Here is a 26851-nt window from a genome sequence, read left to right as displayed (position 1 = left end):
ATTTGTGTAGCGTATCGGAAAATATTAGAGGCCGAAAGTTTACATAGACAAGTAGGACACCAGCATCCTACTCAGTTTTATCATTTTGTCTTTGGTATTGCTTCGCCTCCTTCATTAGCCTACCTGATAGCCTAGGTTAATTCCTCTTTCTCTTTCTGCTTGCCTTCTTTTGCTCCGTAGGGTGTTCAGAAGAAAAATAATAATTGACATTCTTTTATTAGTTAGGTTTTTTATCAAAATATTAGGGCCAAAATTGCCCTCCCTCTAGTTTTCAAACTTTTCAGATTCCTCTGCAAGAGAGGTGTCGGAGCCTTGATATCTGTCTGTAGCCTGCCCTCTGAACTGCCCTGCATTGGTTGGTTGTCTTCTCTGACAGGGAATCAAGGCGTGTCTTAGGACCAAGTTCTGTGCACCTCTCTCTCAACTGTTTTTCTGGTTTGGGTTCAGCGCAGAGCTGCCGAACAACTCTGGCCAAGTTCGGAGTTTGTCTCTTTCGTTCATTGGCTAAGTTAGTATTGTCAACTGTGACAACCTGAAATCCGCTAAATATAGTGATTTTTCCTCTTGAGTTGGCAACACTGGCTGGCTCCCGTTCCATCCCTTTTGGAGAGTATAGTATTGTGATGTCGGCAGACAGTACAGTTAGGATTCAGACATATTACGTTTGCCTCATTAGTTCTGAGCTGCGTGTTAGTTCTGCTGTTTTCTTTTGCCCCTTCCCGATATTGTCCCCAAGCAGATGATATCCCTTACCCCCTCTTACATACTCAGTTTTCCTCTCTGTCGTCTCGTATTCATCACCTTGTGACAATTGTTCCTTTTCGTATAGCGGCTCATCCTATTCCGCCACTTACTTATCTAGAGTGAGTTAGCCTGGTAACAGCTCTCGCTTCTCAGTATTCGCCTCCCGGATGTATTCACAGTTACGTGATGACGTCACACAAGAGACCTCCCTTTCCCCATCCACTTTACCATCTTCACTCATGCAGGCTGCTCCAGCTGCCAAAGGGTTACTTGGTAACGTCATGCAGGAATCCTCTTCTTTCCCTACCTCCGGTACTTACTAACGGCATTCCGCGACATCTCTGTTGACGTTATGTGGTCATCCATTAGTATTTACACAACACATGGCTTGCTTCCTTTTGCCGAAGCTGAATCCGGTAACCGGTGCTCTTTAGTTTACTTCTACTTCTGCCCCTGTTAAAACAAAACAAATAAGAAGTTAACACTGTTTTTGGTAGGGTGCATTATCATGAAAGTAGAGTCTTTCTCAAATGGATGAACAGTCGAAGGGAAACGGAAACTGTTTAGTGTTATTAACTCTGCTCGTAACTCAAGTAGTGTTTTGTGACCACAGCTGTGTTTATAGAGTGAGCCTTTTATGCCAGCTTTCGGATGCCACTGCATTTTTTTCCAGTTTTGAAGCTGCTTAGAGCTGGGTTAGGACTTGCATACAATATACGTTTTTCACCATCACCTGTTCAACTTGCAGTTTCAAGTTCTTGGACCTAGGAAACAAAGACTCCTCTAATATGTAAGGTAATTTGGCCTAATTGTGAGGCAAAAGTATCTTTGAATGCAGCATTTAGTTCTTAGCGCTACAGCCTGATCAATGTTAGAGTAATATATGTAATGTTTTTGTATGTATATGTATACAGTAGAACCTTGGTTCTCGACGCTAATTCGTTCCAGAAGAAGTGTCGAGATTCAATTTTGTCGAATTCTGAGTTAATTTCTCCCATAAGAAATAACTGAAAATGGATTAATCCATTCCTGACCACCAGTCATTACCCCAACCTTGCCTTTTTATACAAAACCTTACACAAATTACAATTAAATAGGTTCAGAGTTGAATAACTTACCGTATCAGAAGCACTTTTACATTTTTAAATGCATACTTTATCAAAAAGTTGGCCTATGACCAATGCGGCCGTGTACCGATGATATACCGAGAGCCATAGGCTAGGCTAAGTAGCCTATAGGCACTACCAGAATGTACTGTAACAGGTACACATGAAAACTGTTGTTAATAATGATAACATTGAAAAACAAGCCATATTATCACATTAAATTAATAATACAGTATTTATAAACCGAATTACTGTATGTCTGTTATCATAAAATTAAGAAAATTTTCTGAAATTACATCGGAACTCGGCAGCTTGTGGCAGATATAAACAAGCTGCCAAGTTCCGACTTAATTTCGGAAATTTTTCTTAATTTTATGATAAGAGACATACAGTAATTCGGTTTATAAATAATGTATTATTAATTTAATGTGATAATATGGCTTGTTTTTCAACAGCAGCAGCAGCATGTGTGGGGCTTTAAATGCTTTTAAATAAGCATGGGAAGAACGCCACCAACAACGCCAACTAGCTGCAGCCGCCTCAAACTCTTTTTTTCTACAAACATCATATGATTCATCGGGTCGGATTCCGGTTTGTTGTTTGAGCTCCGGCGCAAAATCTACTCAACATTTCGTGTTGAAATCCGATTATTTCGAGTTCTAGTACAGTCGAGGACCGGGGTTCTACTGTATATATATGTAGATATGATGTCTGCCCCTTTTTGTAGGCTATGTGTATAAGGCATATAGGTCTAAGTTCAACATAGGCTACAACACATTAGGTTAAGCTTTCCCCATGTTTACATACCTTAGGCTAAGGTAACATAGGCCTAATCCCATGGGTTAGGCTATCATACCTAAAGATAAACACTGCCCTTGACTTTGTGGCCAAAATGTTGGGACGTAAGGGTGGATATATCAGCCTATAACAGATAAGTAGATACATTTAGGATATGATGTTAATAATAGTTACATTAGTCCTGAAGATAACCGACCTACTTCTGAAGCTAATGGGAGGAATGTCTTAACTCAGTTGTAAAGTAACAGAACAGTTGTGTAAAATCATATAAGGTAGCCCTGCTCAACCAATTAGTATTTGTTTTTGACAGTGGTCCATCAGTCTCCTTAACCCTTTAGTGTTAAGGTCATCACCTAGATGTCTCAATTCAGGAGATTAGAAATTCTTAGCACTGCCTTTGAAGTCTTCCCGCAAAGATCTTACCCCTACAGCCTTTTTTTTGCACGTAAGTTCCATGTAGAATTTTCTAATTTACTCTTGAGTTCTACTTCAGTAGAGTTCTGGCTCACATTCTCAGTGGAGAATTTTACACATGTAACCTTAACTGAAGTTTTGAACTACCAGTACAAGTAGGCTGTTTAGATCCTCAATAGGCCATTTGCAGTTTTTTAGTGTCTGGCAAAGGGTCAAGTAGAACATTTGGTAGTGATGGTTCTCAGGGAAAGATACTTTGTACTTTTTGTTATATTTTACCCTTATCAACTTCCTAATATCCTTCTCCCCACACTCTTCATACAGTAAAGTTCAGTTTGGAAGGGTAGTTTGGACAGGTGTTATGCAACAAGGCTATTGAGCCATGGGCATGCCCTGTCTCAAAAAGTTTATTCATATTATACTCCCTTTTCGGGGAGTCATTCAGTTTGGTCCTGGCAGCTTTTTGGAAGGACAAAGGATAAGTTCTGTAGACATGTAGGACATGTACTTCCATTGCCCGGTACTCCTTCCATCGAAGTAAAGTATTCTCTTGTGAGTTGAAGTCTTAGAAGTATGGATTCATCTGCTAGATATCAGAGTACTATAGTTCTCCCATATTTGGACGACTAGTTCGTTTCTCACCAATTTTTTTTTATGATGAGAATTATGTTTTATGCTTACTTTAGGAGTGGACATTTTGTTCAGTGTTGACTGTCTATGCTTTTCTGACAAGTCAGTTGTTTATCTGGAGATGAGGATCATGTATCTCTTATTAGAAGTTTTTTCTTACAAATAGAAGGTTAACAATTTTCAACCACTGTTGAGAACTATATGGATTGGCCTGTAGACCTCAAGAACCTTTACACTGTCCTCACTCCTCAAATGTCTCAGAGGCAGACTGAGGGGCCATTCTGAGTAACATTTGATGTCAGGAAGTGGATGTGTAAACATCCTACAGCTCTTGGCAGTTTAAATAGTCTTAGCCAAGTCTCAGTTCTTACATAAGGCAACATCATTCCTTTCCTCATTTTGTCCTAGGGCAAGGTCTCCAATCAGATAGTCTCTTCTTCCTCAAGTTGGCCAGAAGTTGTGGAACCTTTAGGGAGACCTAAACACCCATCTGTTCATGATTGCCCAAAACACTACACTACCAGTTTACTGCCCTCCATGCCAGGATCCTCAGGCGTGGGCAATTGATGCCTTCCTTCCAGTTTGGTCGAATCTAGACCTTTAGGCTCTTCTTCTGTTGGCTGTTTTTGAGGAAATACTCAACAAGTTGTAAACTTTGAGATCACAAGGATGATTTTGCTAGGCCATCCTTGCCCCTAAAGGGAAGAGTTCTCCTGAATTTCTTTCCTGGTGGTAGATGTTCTTCATCTTCCATTCTGGAAGGATCTTTTCAGAACAATCTTATTCAAGAAGGTTCCTTCAAACCTCCACATACTTCATTTCACCGTGTGGAGATTGTCAATTGCCTGTTACTAACTAAGGGCATTTCTAGAATGGCCAAAGAAGCATCCTTAAATCTAGAAGACCCCCACTGTTAGACTTGTGTTTCAATAACAGTGGTAATTTTTTTTTATCTTGGTGCTTGTCCTGAATGATATCCAAAATCCGTTCCACTAGGTATCTTGATTTAAACTCCACCAGTATCTCAGATACGCAAAGCAGATTTCTGTCACAGTGATCAAGGATCCCACTTTACATTGCTTTCAGTTTTGCATCATGCTGACTGGAATATTGATTGATTATGACAATTTAGGTCTTGAAGACCAAGCACCGGAACCCATCAGGATTATTCAGCGCAGCAATGAGGATGAAATACATGAATTAATGATGTGATTGATAATGAAAAGGTGAATGATAACATACTGTACCAGTAAAATTCAGTGTTAAAATATGAACATAAAAAATAAAGAATGATATTAGATAAAAACCATAAAAATAAATATATGTAAAAATTTTATATTTAAAATATATACTTAATATATATAATAAATATGACAAATCTTTAATAAATATACTAAATTTTATCTCATTAAAAAGATCAGATTCTCTCAGATAACCCATAAGGTTATCTACTTCAGCATCATCATTTAAAATTTCTAAAAGTCTTCCCTGCTAACAAGTACTTTGCCCTAAGGTGATTAAATCTAGGACAGTGCACTAGCATGTGCTCAGCGGATAGCTGATCACCATATGAGCACAAACTGGGGCACTGGCTCCCTCTAAAATATAACTAGCCTATGGGTGAAGCGGGTATGGCCAATCCTAACCCATGTTAGGATGATCTCGAATCTTCTGTTATGATTAAAACCTGAACTCCAAAAATCAGTACGTTTTCTAATATTTCAGTACTTCCTATTTGTGGATAAAATGGGGGGAAGTCCATCTCTGCTGCCATTTCATACGAATGTATCTTCTAATAACTGGGTGCATATCCAAATGTGGCACCTTACTAGTTAAGAAATCACATCTTGCAGCATCTTTTGCATTACTATCAGCCAGTTCGTTCCCTTCTATACCATTGTGCCCAGGAATCCAACAAAACTTTACTGATTTGTGATGAACAGAAAGATAAAAAAAGCCATTCCTGAGCCTTTTGAATTGAGGGATGGGTAAGATTAAACTTCTTTAGGGCTTCTAAAACACTCCTGAGTCACTATTTATTACTGTGGATTTAAATTTCTTATCATATGCAAGATTTAAAGCATCAGCTATGGCTGTTGCTTCAGCGGTGAATTTGGAGGAGCAGTCTGGTAACATTTTTACAAGCGATTCCCCCTCACACACCACTGCACATCCCACTCCATCTTCTGATTTTGATCCGTCAGCATAGATTTTCCTGTCATTTATATGCCTCTCATCATGCTCCAAAAACTTGTTTCTCAATTTTTCTTCTGGACGACCTTTCTCTATCTCTTTAATGCAGACATATTGCTGGAATAAACCATGGAGGGATAGCAGGATGTTTAACTGCTCACGATTTAAAGTCTGAAAAGATTTTCTATCTTTTGTATTGGGAGTTTCTTCGTCCAACCAGGATTTAAATGAAATTTAGATGTAAGGCTTCAGATGTTGACATAGTCTAAGTTAAGCCCTTTGATTGGACATCACCTAAGAACTTTGAAGACTTTTAGCTCTTGTTGTGGTGAAGTGTATTAGTGACCTTCAAGCCCTTTCTTGTTGGGAGCTTTGTTCTAGTGGCAATCCCACTCTTTTCTTTCTTCACTTAGAGAGAAGATATAGAGAAGTAAACCCTTCCAAGTTTTGGATACAGTGCCTAATTTAATTGCTTTGGTAGGCAATGAAGAAGTAGCTGTCGTACTGTCCAGATTAGACCTATTAAGAGGTTATATTAGTGAGGTTCAAGCCTATCTTGTTCTTTGTCTTTGCTCTAGTGGCAGCCTCTCTTTTTCTTCATTGCTTAGAGAAAATACTTAGAATTAAAAGCCCTTCCCAGATTTGTGACAGTGCCTAAATTATCTGCTTAGGTAGCAATGGAATAATGGCTTGTCATATGTCCAACCTTGGCTCTCCATCTTATCATTAGTTGTTAGGAATCCCGCTATTGAATTTGGAGAGCATGAAGGTACACATTGGTGTATAGGAGCGCACCTTCATATATGAAGGTGGTAATTATCTCTAGTTATGGACTTTCGACTCAGGCACAGGAGTCACCAGTACTCTACGAGATAGAGTCCATTTTCCCTGTAATGATCCTCTGACAAGTCTCGCTATGAGGACCTTACACCCTGTTGTGGTTTCCAGTGCCTGATGAAAGTACAGTACTTGCCAGTAAGGATCACACATCAGGCAGGAATGTTGAGAAGCTTTTTCTCCCCATTAAAAAGCTTTTAGTTCGCTTGGCTGAACTCTCTTTCTTGGCAGCACTAACCCACCATTCTCATTCATGTGGTTAAGTATATCTTAGTTTAACCAGACCACTGAGCTGATTAACAGCTCTCCTAGTGCTGGCCCGAAGGATTAGATTTATTTTACGTGGCTAAAAACCAATTGGTTACCTAGCAATGGGACCTACAGCTTATTGTGGAATCCAAACCACATTATAGCGAGAAATGAAATTCTGTCACCAGAAATAAATTCCTCTTATTCTTCATTGGCCGGCTGGAGATTTTTTTTTTTTTATGCTGATCACACCAAATGGCACAAAGATAAAGCTAACTTTAACAGTAGGTAAGTATCCAAATAATTAATTTTATCATGAAAATTATCATTATGAACCATTATGGTTTAGACAGTTTATTTTGAATGTATGTTGTTTCTCCTCTGGAATTTTGTATTGCAGCTTATATAGTACTGTACCAAAATCTTGGCAGTTTCAAGTGTAGGTATCATTTTTTAAAGTAAGTTTTTCTCTTCCAGGTAATGAAAATCTATAATAAGTTTGAAGAGGACTTCGAAACCACTGCAGAATATGATGACTACTTAGAAGAAATAGAACAGATTGTTTATAATTTGACAAATGATGTTAACCGTTTGGAAACTGAAAAAAAGATGGAAAGCTATGAACGAATTAATAAAGACCAGATCAGAAGAAATTATGGGAAAAAGTAAGTCATAGTTTTGTATTTTAGTTGATTGTAAGTTAGTGTTCACAGAAAACAGTTGTAATTGAAAGCTTAAAAGTATGAAAAATATTGTCATAGTACATGATGTTCTAGATATATGGGCTGTGTGTCAGCATTAGTTTTTGGCAGAAAGTTCAAATATTTGCTTTCATGGGTGTTTCAGTATTTGCAGTGTCTTATTTGCATGGAATTTGTATCTAGAATAGTTAGTGCCATGGCTCTGAAGAAAGTTTCTACTGCAAATGCTAATGAGCATAATGCTATTCTTTTGGAAAATAAGGTGGCTGTGATAAAATCTCATTTAAGTATTGGAAACATTACCACTGCTATAGCTTGTTCTTTTTTTGGTCATTGAATACATCATCACCCATCAAGTAGGTACAGTACTCTGTTACATAAATTTGATTTTCTTTGTTTTTTTCTTAACATTCCCTTCAATTAATATGCTTAAATTTACTATATTAAAAGACAAAATGTGTAACTACTGAACAACAATGTATAGTTTATGTGTATTAGCAATGATATGGGATTGTTTATAGGGGTGTATAGGGCATCTAAGTCATTTTTTAAATGGTTTTTTTGACCTAAGTTGTTTTTCTACTGAAGTTGAATTTCTTGGAATGTGAGGTATTACTGTAGTATGCAGATAATACTTGTCTGCTAGTATCCTCTCCCCACTCTATGTGGTAATAGAAGTCCCTGGTGGTCTTAAGAGAGGACTGAAATAGATCAGGAAGTAGTTTAGTCACTGTGATATGAAGCTGCTTCAGCAAAACGAAGATTATTGATTAGCTAATCTCTGAATGTTCTCCTGTTCTGAGAATTGTTTTGCTTAGGTATGACCCTACTCAATGATTCAGACTATTGGACAGGAATTGGTTGCCTTTATCTCAAAGCTTTCCTTTCAAATTAAGAAATTTCTGATGCCACAAAAAGATAGGTATTTCCACTTGTGGAATACTTTTCTTTCAGTAGGGTGTTGTCCACTTTCCAGGTTTTTATCCTTTAGACTAATGTTTAGGAGGGAGGACAGTCCAGAAGACTCATGGACAGAAAGTAAATCTTGGAGCAAAAAATCTAGTCTCTTGCAATGACAGGTGTTGAAGCAGTTGTGCCCCAATTAAAGTCATGAATACTTTTGTAAGTACAGTAATGGATTTGCAGTGGAGGACATAGCCTCAAAGTAGTTCAATCCACCAAGCACATAAGACCTAATAGCAGTTACTCCAGGATAACACATACCTCTAGGTGTGCTGGAACCCTAAGGGATGACCTACATCCATCCTAATTAGTAAAAGATGACTTCCCATGACAAAATATCCCAACAGGTAAACATAAAGAGATTTATGTGTATCATCAAGTAGGGGGAATCTAGCAAACATTTTGTGACAATGGCATGTGCCTGTTCTAAGGATGTCTTGAGGGTACGTACATCCAACAAAGGGATGATCAGGTGAGGCTGCGCAGTAGTGAGCTAAGTCTCAGCATGACGTCTAACAGCAGATTGCAGGATCATATGGACAAAATAATGCCTATGGAAAACTGGAGAGCTGAGTGATAACCCTTAATGGCAGAGAGAGATCCTCTAAAGTGAGAGAAGAAGTCGGCCCGAATAGGAGCCAAGGCCTTAAGTAGACAAGAACAGTGTTTGTTGCACCATGCAAGAAACCACACCTGCTTCCCTTGTTAACCCTTAAACGCCGACTGGACGTATCGTAAGTCGACTAAAATTGTCTGTCGGGTGACAAGTGGACGTACCGTACATCGACTACAAAAAATTTCAACCTTCGGTCAAATGTGACTCAACCGAAATGGTTGAAAAATGCAATTGCAAGCTAAAACTCTTACATTCTAGTAATATTCAATCATTTACCTTCATTTTGCAAGAAATTGGAAGTCTGTAGCACAATATTTTGATTTATGGTGAATTTTTACAAAAAACTTTTTCCTTACGTCCGCGCGGTAACTCAGCCGAAAATTTCAGAAATTCTTTCATTATTTTGTTGTAATTTTTGCACGGTTTTATATTAGCCGTTACATAAAGTTTTATGTATGAAAATGTGTGCAATTTCATGTAAAATACAAAAAAAAAACCCATGGTTGTAGCTTTTATCAGTTTGGAAATATTTTCATATAAATCACGACAAGTGCCAAAATTTCAACCTTCGGTCAACTTTGACTCGACCGAAATGGTCGAAAAAAGCAATTGTAAGCTAAAACTCTTACATTCTAGTAATATTCAATCATGTACCTTCATTTTGCAACAAATGGGAAGTCTCCAGCACAATATTTCGATTTATGGTGAATTTTTGCAAAAACTTTTCCCTTACATCCGCGCGCGGTAACTCGTCCGAACATCTCGGAAATTCTTTCGTCACTTTGTCGTTATGTTTGCACCGTTTTATATAAGTCATTACATAAAGTTTTATATATGAAAATGTGTGGAATGTCATGTAGAATACAACAGAAAATAACTCATGATTGTAGCTTTTATCAGTTTTGAAATATTTTCATATAAATCACGATAAATAGAAAAAATTCTACCTTTGGTCAACTTTAACTCAACCGAAATGGTCGAAAACTGCAGTTGTAAGCTAAAACACTTACAGTCTAGTAATATTCAATCAATTACCTTCATTTTGCAACAAACGGGAAGTCTCTAGCACAATATTTCAATTTATGGTGAATTTTTTAAACAAACTTTTTTTTTTACGTCTGCGCGTTACGAATTCATGCATCATTTTGCGATAATATTTTCTCTGTGTTGCTTTGATCGTTTTACAATTTGTTATATACCAAAATCATTGCAATTTAGTGTACAATACAAAGAAAAAAAATAACTTGTTAGCTTTAACCGTTTTGCTCACAGCGCGATTTGTATACAATTATATATGAAATTTTTTTTTGCGCTGTCATATATTTCAATATTTATATATGATAATGATATTTTTTTCATTTCTGATGGTTACATACTAAACTTCAGGCAATGACAAAAAAAAAGGAGCCAAAAATGAACTCTTAATCTTAAAAACTAAGCGTGCTGTGATTTTTTGAAAAAAAACTTTTTTTCCGCTTCGGCGCTAACTCCCGAACGCTGCCGGCATACGACAGACACTTTTGTAAATAGAGGCTCAGCGTTTAAGGGTTAATGGGCATTGTTATAAGTCCTGCCAGCAATAGCGATAGATGCTGCAGTGATCTCCGCAAAGCTTCTCACTTTCAGACCACACTAAGTAACCTCCATGTGTAAAGGCGTAGTGACTGGGGGCTGTGAAATTAGTGGAAGTTGGGTTGTTTCAGTACTGTACAACAGGAGGAACTCAGGAGTTGTCCACAGTGAGTTTTAGGAGGTCAGGACACCAGTCATGCTGTAATCAAAACTCCAGTAGAACTTGTCTCAGCAGTTTGAAGAGCAGAAAGGTGTAGAAATCCAGACTGTTCCAAGGCTGAAGCAAGGCATCCACCACCTGCGCTGCTGGATCTAGCTGCATGGAACTGTACAGCGGGTCTGGCACTCAATACTGCCCAGCAGATCCAGCAAGAGAGTGCCTCCCAAAGGGCCTTGCAGACATCCAATGGAAGGACTACTTTGAAAGAATCTGATAATGTTGCTAAGAGAGTCCACCAGAATTTTGCGAACTTCCAGAACAAACCTTGGCACAGTGGAGACCTTATGCCTTTCTGCCCAAGGGGAGAATTACACTGCCAGCAGGCAGAGAGACTGCCCCTGTTCCTCCCTGATTTCACAGGTATGCTGTGGCAATCGTATGACTAACAAGTAGTCAGTTGTACACCTCAGATGAAAACTCATGAAGTCTAGGATATGGAACTGTTCCTGGCATATTGGAGTAACTTTTTGGTAAAGCAGGTGATGAGAACACTTGTCTGAAGTATCAGACCACCTTACCCATCTTACTTTGGGATTCCACCCACAGGCTTCCAGATTCCTTGTTGCTGGAACATGTAGTTGCTGCTCAGCGGGTTGTGTAAGCACCCAGCTCTTTTTGGGTAGAAAAGCATCATGATTAAGTTACTTGGAGAGCATAAGGCTGGGATCAAATGGTTGAGTAACTAGCTTCTATCCATTCTCTTGCTTCTTACTCCCTCTGCAAAGCAGCAGCCTGCCCTGAGAATGTGCTGGACTAAGTGTAGATGTAGGTGGCTACTCAGTCAAGCAACTAGTCATAGAGCTTTGGCAACTAAGTTGTGACTGCAATCACCACCCTACTTACAAACATTCATAGATACGAACAGACAGGGTTACAGGTTAAAATTTTGCTCTTTGTGCCTATTCTGCTAATAAAAATTTTTGCAAAGAACAAGAACACAAGGAAGAAGAAGAACCTATTCCTTTACTATCTCCTTCCCTGATTATCCCAAGTATTCTTGTGATTAACTACCATGTATTCCTCTTACAATCACAGGAATACTTGTTCATAGTTGTAAAATATTCCTGCATATTTCTATCGTCCCGACGTAAGTCGTTCTGTGATGAATTCCATTTTCTGTATTTCCTCTCCCCATAGGAAATGTTTAGTATGTATTTTTGTCAATAGATGGCAATGTGCATTGTTTATGAATTTCCAGTGTCAGACGCTGCTCCTGCGAAATTCTTTCAAAGTTCATAACTTTCAAAGCATGGAAAAAATACTAAATTTTGAATGCTGCATGAATCTAAATTTTATTTTCTTCTTTTTACCTTTTTAGCATCAAAAGTAATTTTATAAGACTGCATGATTTAAAAATGCAGTGAAAATAGTATACTGTAATCTATGACTCCTGAGTTAACTCGGGAATGTAAACATCAGCAAAAATTATCCACTACATATTAAAAACCAACTTACGAACAATTCAAGATATGAACAGCCGTCTAAAACATAACTCATTTGTAAGGTAGTGACTGTATTTCTGTTCTTCGCCTCTTTTTTTGGTTTAGGGGAGAGCATTTCCATGGGAGAACTATGTTCTGATTCCAAGATATTGATGCCTTCTGACTGGTGCAACTCTTACAGGGGATAGCACATGGTTCTCCAATTTTTCCTTACTTGAATGAGGTTCTTCACCATCTCAGTCTCAGGGCCCTACCAGAGTAGAAGATTACAGGTGGTGTTGCCTCCCTTGCTTACCATTGCAAACTGGATCGTGGCATTTCCAGTTGGGTTTTCAACCCATTATGTTTGCAGAAACAGCCTCCCGCCTAAGTTTTGTATTTCCATAGGAACAAATGATAAATTTTTTTGGAGGTAATTTGTCTATTTACTAGGGGAACAAACCAGAGCCTTTTATTGCATTTTCAATCTCAACTACCCTGCTTTTTCTGAGGAAGAAGAAAAAGTGCTTGGAGATCGTAGGTGAGTTGTACCAGTTAACCACCTTGTACCAGTTTCAACGACTATTTCTAGCTCGTGCTAAAGGATAATCCTAATAAAAGGCTTCAGTTTGTGTACCAAGGGAAAATACAAATTAATTTAAAAGTGTCTTGCTAATGTGAGTATGGTGCTACTTAGAACACATCTTTAAGGGACTCAGTTTTCTAGATTGATTACATTAGAATTATATTTTCTATGTTTACTTTTGCTGACCATAGTTAGTATTCAGCACACCTCGCAGGGCTAGTACTGTCTTACTTTATTTCTCTCAGGCATGTATCTAGTTGTTAATTCTGGCTTTAATATATGACATTTCCGAGATCAGATGCAAAAGCTACCTGTCATAGTATTTATGATGAATTTAGGTACCCTAATAATGGTCCAATAGGGTATGCCATTTATCGTTCTCTCTGCAAGGTTCTTTGGAGCATTCTTTTAGTCTACTGTATTACGTTTGGCCTTTACTGTACTTAACATCTGTAGCTTTGGTCTCTATTACTCTAGCTGCCCAGTCAGTATCTTTAACTTGCACTAATTTGTACCTCTCTAAAAGCAATAAATCCTTGTGGGCAACCCCAGTAAGTCTAAATATGTGACACATTAGTCTCATTAAACTACTGCATGTTAAAAAATCTAATTGTGCCCTTCAGTCAAAGAACTGTTACTTACTTCAGTTACCTTTCTGCCGTAGTAGTTATTTGGGTAGCTAATGCAATGTTAGTGTAATATTAACACAATTTTTTTGAAGACATATTTTTTATCACCCAAAGCATCGTTTTACATCTAAATCTATATCTTTCCTCTGATTTAGGTTAGTGTCTTTCCTTGTGTGAAATATATTAATGGGAGCTGCTGAGAAATAGTTAACCCCACCAAAGGGGGTCGCTGCCTTCCTTCCTCAAGCTGATCAGAATTTACATTTTTAAGTAAACTGGGTATACTTTGATTAGAAGAATAGGCTCTGCAAGGAAATGGTTTGTTTGTAATAAACATTCAAGTTGTTTGAGAACATTTTCATAGTTTTAAATTTTTGACAGATATGTTCACTGCATTACCCTGTCTACCTTACAGTATCTTACAGTTTGGTAAAGTAGGGTTTTATAACCTGACATCAATTTTTTTTAAGCTGACACCTACCAGCTCAAAAAAAGGTTTTCAGAATTGTCTTGTAGATCAGGTAGTTTATATTTTGGTGATGATTATGTATTTTGGGAATGATTATCTATTTTAAACATTCAAAGTGTTCTGGGAATGAAAATTTGTCAACATTTCACGACAGTGATTTGTAGTCTAATGTTCAAGTGGTCTAGACTTGTTTTAAGTATTGTAAAAAAAAAAAAAGTGTACATTATGAGAAATTTACAAGTTCAGTTGATCCATGCAGAAGCTTACTGTTGCATTCTGAAATGAATGTTTTTTACAGATATTAAATACACTTTACAGTATGTTATGTATACCACTGCAGTATTGTAAAGTTTGGTTTGTATACCACTGTAGCATTGTAACTATAATGTATTATTGAAATTGGGAGATTATATTTTAAAAGCAACATTTTACTTAATTAGGAGTAAAGGAGAAGAAGAAATTTTAAGACAGTTAGACTTGGAAAATGTAATAATAGAAGAGAGAAAAAAGTCTTTAGCAGAAGAAGAGAACAGAGAGAAAAATTTGCGACAGAGGAATAAAACTTCCCTAATCCAGGTATGTAATAACTTTGTTCTAGCTCAGATACCCATTTTCATTGTTGCAAATCATGCTTTTTATCTTAATTTTCAGTGAATCTTTGACCCAACTCTGCCTTCAGTTATGGCTTCACTTTCATCTTAGTTTTGGTAGCCTAGCAAACCCCCCGTTTGTTTTATTCTTCATATATCAGTTTTTATTGTTTTTCTTTTACATTTTGTAATTTCTTCTGTATTTTTTCATATCGACAAAAAATGTTAAATTACCATACATTTGCAGTTGATTATTTTACGATTTCATGAATTATCACATTATTGTACGAGTGTGATTTGAAAACAGTGCGTCTGGGTAAATTCATGCTAAATCAAAATTATTGTGCAATAAAAGGTGCCTCGATAAATATTGGCTTGTGTTATTAGCAAGTATTCCTTATTCAGTACAGTTTATGTGAAATTTAAAAATTTAAACTAAACGTAAATGAACAATTTATGGTTACATATGTACCCTACTGTACAGTGCCCAGTGCTGAATACACAATAGTATGGCCTAGGTGCAGTGATTTAGCATTATCATTTTTATTGTTTTTCTTAATTTTATACAGTGAAAATTGACAACAACAAAGAAATAAAAAAATGAGGAATGACAGGGGGAGAGAGAGAAGGTGTATGTGTGCGTGTGTTTCTTTGTGCAGTATTCGAATGCTTACAGTAGTGAAATGGAAATGCTTTAGCATTGCTTGGGACTTTGTTTTGATTGTTTCCACTTGTCAACCATTTATGATTAAGTGTGCACCCTACTGTACAGTGAGCGGTGCTAAAGGTGCTTTAACCTGGCTTGGGACTGATGATCTAGCATTATCATTTTTGTTTTATCTAGTGAACATTATGACAAAACATTAAAGAGAGAGAGAGAGTGTGTGTGTGTGTGTGTGTGTGTGTACACATAGTATGTAGGCAAGTTTTGTAGCACACTTTTGGAATGCTTCCTTCTCTCTCTCTCTCTCTCAATTATAATATACCCATAGTAGTGTAATGGAAATGCTGTAGCATTGTCTGACACTGTTTTGATGGTGTTTTTGCATGTTAGTATTGCACACATGATTCAGTTTTGTGTAGTATTCTTTATTGCTCAGTTTTTCCCTTATGTAAGAGTATAAGAATGAAACTTTGTAAGGTGAACCTGTGTATACTGAGGGCCAACTGTATGTATAATCAAAATAAGATGGTCAGCAGAAACGTAAGCATATCTTGTCATAATTTTTTCCTTCCCCAACATTTCAGAAATACAGTCATGTCAGCAGGGCTAAAAACTAGGGAAAATTAAAATGGAATATCATAGTACAAACATATTTAAAATGTAATGAGTATGCATCATAAACAAAATTTTATGTAAAAATCAAAATGAAGAGTAATGAAAAATTAAAATGAGCTAAATTATCAAACATATTAGCTCTGTAAGTATTGACACAACAACTGAATAGTATTCCAAGACAAAAAATGAAACACATTTACTTAAGGAAAATTAATAAATGATATTCTCAGTGACAAAAGAAAAAATATATAACTCGAATGATAAAATGTGTAAATTGTATGTTACGAGAAGTAAAATATAAAAGTAATGAGACGAATTCTCTGACACAGAAGCTTGTGTGCAAAGGACTGACTAAATTTTGACAATAATTTATTGTGCAGGTGGGTTTAATTTCATAAATTTCTTTTCAGAACCATTTTAGCAGAAATTGTTATCCATCTCATTTTAGATGTACAAGATTAATCTTAGAGAACATGAAAGTAGACACTCTTAATGTCCCTCATTCAAAAGAGTTGACAAGATGTATCCACACTCATAGCATACACTCGTGCAGAACTAAACCACTTTCACCTCTTAGTGCCTAGTACCAGTTCAGTTAGGGAAGTATGTATCTTAAAACACCAAGTCTATCTGATAGTAGACATTGAACATTATCAAGTGAAATCTAGGAGTGGGGTCCATTATTGTAAGTTTTTGTGAAATTAATAATTATCAAAATGACTTGTGTATTAATATTTTGGTAAGTGGATTATTTTGTTTTCTTTACATTTTATTCCTTTGTTTAAAAGATGAGTATAAATTTTTTTTCTTAATTTCACATTTCATTTTAGATAATGTTACAATGTGCATTAAAGAGGATATTTTTGATAAATTGGAATTATGATAAATTCTGGGAAATATTGTAATTTTTGGCAATTCCATTGTTTTTTTGTTATTAAAGGAACTTATGGCATCAGAAGGAGATGCCAAAGCTATTTTAGAAGATCACAATAAGCGTCTTGAAGAAGAAAAACAACAAGAAGACAAGGATCGAGAAAGAGAACAGTTGGCTAAGGCACAGAGGGCACTCAAAGCAAAGGAATTTACATCTGGTGTGAAGATAGGCTTTGCACAGATGATGAATGCACCAGTAAACACAAGAAAGGTAAGAACAAACTTTCCTCTGATTATTGTGTTTAAGAATCTTCACTGCACTAGTAAATTTATGTGGCATGCAGTTTTGCCATAAAACATTAGTTTTTAGAAGGGAATTCGGAATCTGTGATTGACATTCAGTGCGGCATTGAAGATTGAGTAAATGACAAATATAGAAGTAAGTTTTTACTGTCTGATTGTTAGTGTTACCATACATATATATTTCTCATAAATAAAGGGAGCCTTTGTTTTGTATTATAGATAGATTTGAGTGGAATGCATGTGATCTCTGTGACTGTGACCCTTTTCCAATAATTATATATGCAAAGTAGCACAACTGTTCAGACTTTTAGCTATAATCTTTACAGAACTGATTGGAAATTGTACCAACTGTACACACAGAAATTCCCCACATCAGTGCAGTACATAAAGAATTGCAAAGAAACAATACGTTTCGTACAGTTGATTAATTACCTAGACCTGACTCATAACTTGACCTTTAGTCGTTGTTCGAAACTGATTAATATAGTGGCTTGGACATGTTCTTTACACTACCCAGTACTTTATAGTGTCAGCTGGGCTCCTGTGGGCACCAGAAGAGTTGGAAGACCACAGACCTCATTGGACAAGAACTGTGAGAAGGAAGATTGGAGATATGTGAAATATAAATCACAGGAAAGACATGATTGGCAGAAATTCACAGGGGCCCTATGCACCACAGCATTGGAGATGATGATAGTCAAAACTTGCGCTGTTAAGGGTCTTTTCAGCATCCCTTCAGCCCTAGCTGCAACATCTTTCATTCCTTTTACTGTAATTCAGTTCATATTCTCTTCCATCTAACTTTCCACCCTCTCTAACAATTGTTTCATAGTGCAACTGTGAGGTTTTCCACCTGTTACACCTTTCGAACCTTCATACTATCAATTTCACTATCAATTTCCCTCATAGGGTCCCAGTGTTTGGCCTTTCGCCTAAATTCAATATTCTATTCTCTTCTTTGTAAGAATTTTTAGCATCATTTCATTCAGTCATTAAGTGTTCATATTTATTAAAGATTAATTTTTAAAATAATCAATGAAAATACATAAAATTAAGTTCTTATACTCTTCTTTAAACAATACTGACTTGTATAAACTTATGAAGTATATGATGTAATTGATAACCTTCATCAGTGTAAACTCCCAACTGGTCAGTGTCTCCTTTATGAACTCAATTATAAAGTATATGATGCGGTTGATAATCATCTCCATAATCACGATGTTAATTCCAAGTTATGACATTTTTCCTTAATATTGTGGACTTCCTACAGGTCTCATTTATTTTCATATCTATTTTAAACAAACTGCTGTTTTTTCTCAGCACATACTCAAACCATATTGGTCTTTGAGGTTTCATTTTTTCAAAATCTCTTCATGGATTTTTCCATTTATTCTGTCAGTGTGCAGTGTTAGTTATCAAACATTATTGCATTATAAAGTTTGCCTCTATGTTTTTATTTCTAGGACATGAAGTTGAATTCCCTTCATTACTGCATTAAGTCCAAATAATGATTGTTGATTTAAAACTTTTGTGTGATTGATACTACTCCAGTTAGCCATAATGTGCAATGTTCCATTCTTGTTAGGAATATATTATTTTTAAAGTTACATTATTGGTAGATGTGTGCATTTTTTTTTTTTAGCTGTCATGTAATTATTTCTTCACTACACACAGTGTTTGGGAATATCAGAAGATGACCCAGGCCTGTCCTCTTTAGGATAAATGTGAAATATGGAAAAATTTGCTTTAGAACTTCAATGCCCTTTTGTATTTTCCAGGAAGAGAGATACGTGTATGAACCTCCAACTCTGCCATTTTCATTGTCTACACCATCATGGGATGAACTAGAAACAGGTGGCTACCTCAATCATGTAAGGCGAGCCTCACCACAAGCTAATGCAGGTGGTTATACAGAGCATTATGCCTGTCTAAGAGCTCTTCAAGACTTTATGGGTTCTTACAATATACCAGCCAGTTCTGCTACATCATAAAGCATCGTAATTAAGGTCGTTTCATAACACTTTCATCATTCATATAATGCCATGCGCACCATAGTACTTAAATTTTTTTAATGTTAACCAGTACAAACACCAAGCTCAGTCTTTCTCAAAATGATAAGTCGTTAAATATATGGATGTTTATAGTATTATTGTTTGATTCAGCTTATACTCCAAGTGAACTGTTATGCAGGTTGCACTAGATTAAAAACAACTTGCTTACCAAGTTGATTACTGTAATTCTTCTCTCTCAGAATCTCATTATCCAACCTCGCAACCTATCTTAAACCCCATAGCAGGCTAGTGTCTTCAGTACACCTCACATGGTGTACTGTAGGCATTACGTGAGCTTGTTTGCAGCATACCCTCAACCTCAGCTGCACCCCCTTACTAACCTTTTGCCATACCCCCATTCATCCTTCCTCTCTTCCAGCTTGTTGTCCAACCACTCCAACTCCCTGTTTTCACTGTCTTAAGCACTGAATGGCTAAAGGTGCCCCATTACTTGGCTTTATAGCCAAATTTTCAAAAATTATCTCCTCAAAGATCACTCCCATTGAAGAGGTGAACTGTGTAAATTACCTTAAACATGATGTTATTCATAAAAAAAATCACATGAAGCTATTAAAGGATGGTTCAAATGGTGTTGGACGTGCTGCAATCCATAAAGATGAATCTTATTCATATGTAGCTAAGTTACCTGTCTTGCCCATGCCTCCGTAATTTAATGCAGAGTTGGCAGCATGGTTAAGGCTTTGGAACCAGGTTTGAACAACAAGGGAAAGTGCTTTGATATGCTATAACTAAAAGTGTATAAGATTCTCTGCCTGGTGGACCAGATGGTCATTATTGTCTGTTCTCCATCTGTCCACTGCAGCCTCAACTTGGTCCTTGAGGAGTGATGATGATCCTAGAATTCTTCCATTCCTCAATACCAAGGTAGAATTAGGGCCAACAAATGTAGAGATCCTAGAGAGGGCAGCATCTCTTCTCTTCAACAAACAATTAGCCCACATATTTGCCGTTAGGTAAGCCAGATATGAAATAGTCTTGCCACCAGACTGCAAGAGTCTAACAAAGGTGGTATTCTTTTCACTATCGCTAGACATGGCCACTGAGGAAATTTGCCAACTGTCATTGACCACAATTCGAGCCACAAGACCACCTGGAACACTGTAGAAGCGATCAATTCCATTGTAGTCAACTCCTGGTTTGTAAAGGAGGTGGTCTCTGCCCGGATTTGGTCTAAAGAAAGGCTCAGGCCTTGGCGAACTAGGTCCAGATCTACCTGCCTTGATTGTAACGCAACATTTGCAGTTACGTAAAAATGTCTATGTCGCGGAAGAGGAGAAGGGAGCAACTTGAATGACCTGCTAGACCGAAGCGAGTTGTCTTGTCCACAGACGAGAGAATTGAGTTCCACCACTTCTGCGTACGTAGTTAGAAGTTCTTGGTTGTCTGCATCAAGAGGGAGAGGACCTACTGCTTCCAGGTCATGAGATTCTCAATCTGGTCTGTCGACCAACTCGGTGGCATCCCATGCATCATTATTCACTACTGAAGCATAAGAAGGGTCAGGGCCTAACACTTTCGGTATATACTGTGTGTCAATTTCTTTCCAGTTGCCTTGTTGTCCTTCTTAACAACTTGGTCTTAACCCTCATTTCTTAAGCAGAACAAGCAGAAGACGGTGAAATGACTGCAACTTCTTGAGGGGCAGCCTGATCCGTAGATGTATGGCTCTTACAGGAGACTTCTCTTGCAGAGTGCATTGCCGCAAAAGAATCACGACTGGGCGATGCTCATCAGTAGCTAAGGTAGAAGATGTACGGCCATGAACCTTGACAGATACACCTTAGGTAAGATACAAACTGTCCTGCCAGGGGCACTGGATCAGCTACCCAAATTGTTGAGCAGCCACCGCCAGACCCAAGGAAAATGTGTCCAAGGACCTGTGGGCAACGTCCCACAGATAAAAGGATGTGAAGGTGGTTTGGCAAAGCCAGGTACCTGCCTTCAAAATCCTGTGAACCGACAAGTTCTTGAAAGCGATGGTAGGGCTTAGGCCTCTTAACATCATGTGCTCTTGCATGCACTGTTTTAGCATCTGAATATAAAGTAGAGGAGTAAGCTTGTCTAATCACTTCATGTAGCCAAAAGGAGATAATATTCTTGAACACTTCCTGTGCTAGCAAAAAGTCTTTGGCTATCAGGCCTGAGATGCCGAGTCCTTTAAGGTACCTATGCAGTGCCCTGACAATTTGTCTGGGTCATCACAAACAAAACACCAGAGAGAGGGGATCTAGAAAGACTTGAATCTGTCATCATGAATAGAGGTATTTTGAGTCTTAGCTACGAATTCCAGGACAAATTCGAAGGCTACGGAACTCCAACCCTTGTATGTTTAACATAAAAAGAGTCCATGTAGTTTGCTGACCTTCTTTGGAGAGGCCAAGGCCATCTTGAGGGTTAAATTCCTGTCTGTTGAGCCTCACAAGGGCTCATATGGAAGGCGAGTAAGACTGCTGAGCACCATGGTCAGGTCCCAATTTGGAGGTTTGAGATCTCTTGGGGAACAGGAATGCTCAAAACTCTTGAGAAGGATAGAAACTTCCCATGACAAAGAAAGATCCACGCCTTTTATACGAAGAACTAGTCCTAAAGCAGCTCTATGCCACTGATGGCTGAAAATGAGAGTAGTTTCTCCATACGGAGAAAGACAAGGAAGTCCACTACTTGCTGAATAGTTCCCACAGGAGAGAAACCCGCTGATGACACCAATCACAGTAGACTCCCCATTTTCCTTGATACATGGCTGTAGATGATCTGAGGTAGCCTGACATCTCTGTTGCTGCCCTGCAAGAAAAGCCTTTTGCTCGCAAGAGATACCTGATAGTCTCCAGCCGTGAAGAGATAGGGACTCTACCAGTCAGTGAAACCTCTCTATGTGCGGATTGCAAAGAAGGTTGTGCCATGGAGGAATCTCTCTCGAGCTTCAGTCAACAAAGAAGATCAGGAAACCATTCTGTGTGTGGCCAAAAGGGAGCCACTAGGGTCATCCTAAGGTTCTGGGAGATCATCACTCTGTTGTTCACTTGACGGATTAGGCAAAATGGGAAAAAGGCGTATGCTTCCAGGTTTTCCCAGGGGTGTTGAAGGGCGTCATCTGCCACGGCTCAGGGATCTGGAACCACCAAACAAAAAACCTCTACTTTTCTGTTGACCCTTGTTGCAAAAAGGTCTACCTGGGGCCTTCCCAACAGATGGAATAGCCTTTCCGCTACCTCCTGATGAAGTGACCATTCTGTCCCTCTGTACCTGACCCCAACAGCTCAACTTGTCTGCCACGACATTCCTCTTGCCTGGGATGTATCTGGCTGAGAGGTCTATTGAATGGGAGACCACCCACTGGTGTAACTGTATAGTCAGCTCATGAAGATGACGGGACACTAGCCCCCATTTGTTGACCTACTGGACAGCATGGAACCTTCTGGTCTGCAGATCAGACTGTTAACCTTATCAAGATACCACTAGCAAGCAGCAACCACTGCAGTCAGAACACCTGCCTCATCTCTGGAGCAGTGGGCGTTTCCCCGAGATCATTAAGCTCCCAAATATACCAAATAATCTCTTCAAAAAAGCCATTCTAATTCTACCCCTCAGGTTCCAATAAAGTCCCCAAGCACAAGCTGGATCCTTTTCCAAAAGAGGCTGACACACTGGTCTGCCTTGGTGAGTGCTCTTTGACTAGGAACCCAATCAGACCAGGCAATGCAGAACATTGAATCATGTGCCAAGGGACAAGCTGTGATCCTTTTCCAAAAGAGGCTGACACATCTGGTGCCTTTGGTGAGTGCTCTTCAACTAGGAACACAATCAGACCAGAGCAATGCAGAACACACATCATGTGCCAAGGACAAGGCATCCCCTTTTCCAAAGAGGCTGACACACTGGTCTGCCTTTGGTGCAGTGCTCTTCAACTAGAACACAATCAGACCAGGCAATGCAGAACATTGGAACCATGCCAAGACAAGCTGCATCCTTTTCCAAAAGAGGCTGACACACTGGTCTGCCTTGGTGAGTGCTCTTCAACTAGGAACACAATCAGACCAGGCAATGCAGAACATTGAACCATGTGCCAAGGACAAGCTGCATCCTTTTCCAAAAGAGGCTGACACACTGGTCTGCCTTGGTGAGTGCTCTTCAACTAGGAACACAATCAGACCAGGCAATGCAGAACATTGAATCATGTGCCAAGGACAAGCTGCATCCTTTTCAAAAGAGGCTGACACTGGTCTGCCTTGGTGAGTGCTCTTCAACTAGGAACACAATCAGACCAGGCAATGCAGAACATTGAATCATGTGCCAAGGTTGAAACATAACTGCTCGAAATTGTAGTACACATTCCCAAAAAATTTCATATGAACAGACAATACCGAACTGGTATAGGCTACAGATGAATGCTCATGCAGTATCATGCATGCTCACAACGGGACTCTTGACAAACCAGGAACACCCTAAGTGCCGTCACATAGGTATCTTGGACAAACCAGGAACACTCCGAGTATCTGCACACTCAGCTCACCATAACACCCAATGGTATCTTAATGCAGCAACCTGCATGTGCACAATCCAAGAATATTGTATGTCTACATAAGAAGGTGTGGATAAACCAGGCGCTGCCTGAGGACTTGCAAGATTGTGCATACATATAACAATAACCATCAGTATTATACACTGGCAACTTGTTGCAATGAACCTTCTGTCTGCACAAGCACAATTCAGGGCTCATACAAACACATTGAACATGAAGGCAGCGCCAGCTCTTCTCTGCATACTTCAGTAGAAGTAAGAACAGGGGAAGAGTGTGGGACATTCCTCATGTCCTAAAAAACTGGTACTTGTCATAATAGTCTGCTTAGAGACCCTGGAAAGTCAACCCCTGTGAGCAAATGCCATTCAACCTCCAATGAAATTTCTTGTGACAGGGCTCCTGAGACCTCTCTTCTTCTTCTTCTTCTTCTTCTTCTTCTTCTTCTTCTTCTTCCCACTGAGGAGGCATACAGGGAGAAAAAGCTCAACAAGAACGAAGAGGAGGGATATACAAGCATGCATTTTTCACCTTACTCCATCCATGAGTCCTCTTCTTTCTTTGGCTGTAAAAATGTTTAGGGGCAGGAAACAAAATGTAAGGATACAGAGAGAAAGGGCATTCTTCTATAAGATTTAGCAGTATCAAAAGCAGATTGATACCCTTTAAAGAAGCTCTCAAACACTTTTCGTGTTCCTCACTATTGCTGAACCTCCCCAGCACAAAGTCAGCACACACCTCACAGTTCTTACCTCTACCAAACAACAAAACTGGTTACACTAATGCCAGGAACATATAGCACCCAAACACCTGCTGATGTCCTTCACACCTTTTGTTGTTCACTTGTTCATATCCATGCTGAAAAAAAATATAAAAACACCATACATAAAAAATCAAAGATCAAAGGAGTTTCAACTTGGTCAGTAAGAGTATAGGCTCAAGAAATAAGTGCTAACTTAAAGTATGAGTGGAGATTTCCCCTACTCGCCTGCCTACCTCCAATTAACCATCTTGTTACCAAGTTTCAACAACCTTTCTAGCTCCCACTGAAGAATATTCCTACATAAAAAGCAATGGTTTGTATCTACAAAGGAATATATACAGTATTTAAGTTGTAACTTCTATGATATTTGCAAATTTAGGATGTTATCAAAATATCATCATACAATAGTTTTGAAATTTCTGAACTTCCTTTATAAGAAATATTTTCAAATTCATTCTAGTATACTTCTATTACAATATCTTCAACCATAAAGCAACATCTTATACACAACGTATATGGACAAAATGCAAAACATTTTATAACATATCCCATAAACTTTTGTGCTTGATGCTCTTTGAATCTACTTATCAACTAATTACTAATTAATATTATCTTAGAGAAAATGTCAAAACAGGTATAAAATTCCAAAGAGAATTCCTGCATATACTGTAGTAATTAAAATGAGAAGATATGCAAGAACATCACTTACATCACATTACAATAACTAGAGTAATTAAATTTTTGTTGGAATGAAAGACATTTCAAAAAATACACCTGTACAACAATATTCTTTCATATAACACAGCCATATACAGCTCATTTTAGAGCCTAAATTTTCTGAGAATCTTACACAAAGCAATTAAAAGAAGAGATAATACTGTGTAACATTTCAAGTAGATTGAACTGGAAGTCCCATCTACTAAAGTAGAGTGAGGCAGTTCAAAGTAATTTCTTTATCTTTGTTTTAGTTTTACTACACATTTACAAAATAAACTTTTACTACACATTTACAATAAACTTTTTAACTCTCTATACCTTTCACATATAATGTTTATTACTCTTGCCTTCATTTGTAAAAGATCTATCTAACCACTATCATGAACTTTAGACTAAAACAATATCAACAAACATCAGAATCCACTGTAATAGGTCAAGACATAAGAAAAACACTTCCACTTGGTATGTTAGCAAAAACTTGTAGGGGAGAGTCACTGTTCAGTAGAGGGGTTTCTACCCTACATTTTTCACATTCAGTATTTTGTTACATTCTCTATGTTTACATGTTCAGCAATTTATTGCAATGATGTACATTTTATTCTGTAACCTCTGTAAAAACTATAAATCTACTGTATTGATTATTTACTGTAGTACAAGACATCTTAATGCCAACCTCAAGTTTAATAGTAACCAAAGACTATTCACAGGTACTTTCACTGAATTTAGCAGTGTGCCCTTCTTAAATTATACATTTCAAGTGGTCTCTACTTAGCCATATGCAAATAAAGGGTAGATGGTACATCTACAATGGGACTGCTTGGAATTTCCTCATCTTTTCAGTTAAGTGGTTCATATACTAATTTTTGAAATAATCATTTGAGTAGCTCTCGCATGAATAAAGCAAAATCTAAAAGCAAATTTCAATTCACATGCCATGAAGCAAATAGACTTACAGGAGACATTTTTTTTACTACTGTACCATTTATTATTCGATCTATAAAAAAAGACTATTATAAAGGTCAAGATATGAAATACAATACATATACCATTCACTATTCACCCTATAAAAACAACTATCAAGTAAATTAAATAAGATCGAGATATACAGTACAGAAGTCATCTAAAAAGTTCTTGATTCACCCTGAAAGTATTGCAAGAGAAAGACATTTTTTGCATTATTTTTCAACTTCGTCTCCTCTAACTTCAATACACATATTGTCCACCAATGTTCAAGCATTGGTATTCTGTTATAGAAAAACACTGCATCCTGGCCCACATTAAACTTCCCTACAGCATAGGTGATTTCATTATTACTCACAAAAAAATTCCTACGCAGGTGAGACTTTAGTTGACAAAATAGGCTGAAGTCAGAAGGTGTCAGGGTTAAGTATGTGTGGGGCATAAGGAAACCATTCAAACAAAAAGTTTACTTTATCCAATGTTATTTACTCTTTGGAAGGGCACTGTCTTGGAGGAAAAACTTCAGCATTTTCCCAAGTACCTGTACTCAATCATGATAACATCCTCAGAATTCCAAAACATAGGCCATCACCATGCCAACACACCACTTATTTTATGAGGTGTGAACAA

At 37.9% G+C, this 26851-nt stretch overlaps 1 protein-coding gene across 4 annotated transcripts in view; it reads left to right on the top strand.

Moving 5' to 3' along the window:
- Window positions 1-19337, top strand: part of Mat1 (CDK-activating kinase assembly factor) — a 242377-nt gene extending 223040 nt beyond the window's left edge. For all 4 annotated transcript variants that reach the window (XM_067098835.1, XM_067098836.1, XM_067098838.1 and 1 more), the window contains 4 exons: window positions 7449-7636; window positions 14589-14724; window positions 16958-17161; window positions 18972-19337. In XM_067098835.1, coding sequence (XP_066954936.1) covers window positions 7449-7636; window positions 14589-14724; window positions 16958-17161; window positions 18972-19184 — 741 coding nt within the window. In that variant the 3' untranslated portion in view covers window positions 19185-19337. The remainder of the gene's footprint in view (window positions 1-7448; window positions 7637-14588; window positions 14725-16957; window positions 17162-18971) is intronic.
- Window positions 19338-26851: the final 7514 nt, after the last annotated feature.

The sequence above is a fragment of the Macrobrachium rosenbergii genome, chromosome 55 (genome assembly GCF_040412425.1).
Source record: "Macrobrachium rosenbergii isolate ZJJX-2024 chromosome 55, ASM4041242v1, whole genome shotgun sequence".
In the NCBI taxonomy this organism is placed as follows: Eukaryota; Metazoa; Arthropoda; class Malacostraca; order Decapoda; family Palaemonidae; genus Macrobrachium; species Macrobrachium rosenbergii.
Note: the sequence above shows the minus strand (reverse complement) of the source record. Positions and strands in the feature narration are given on the sequence as shown.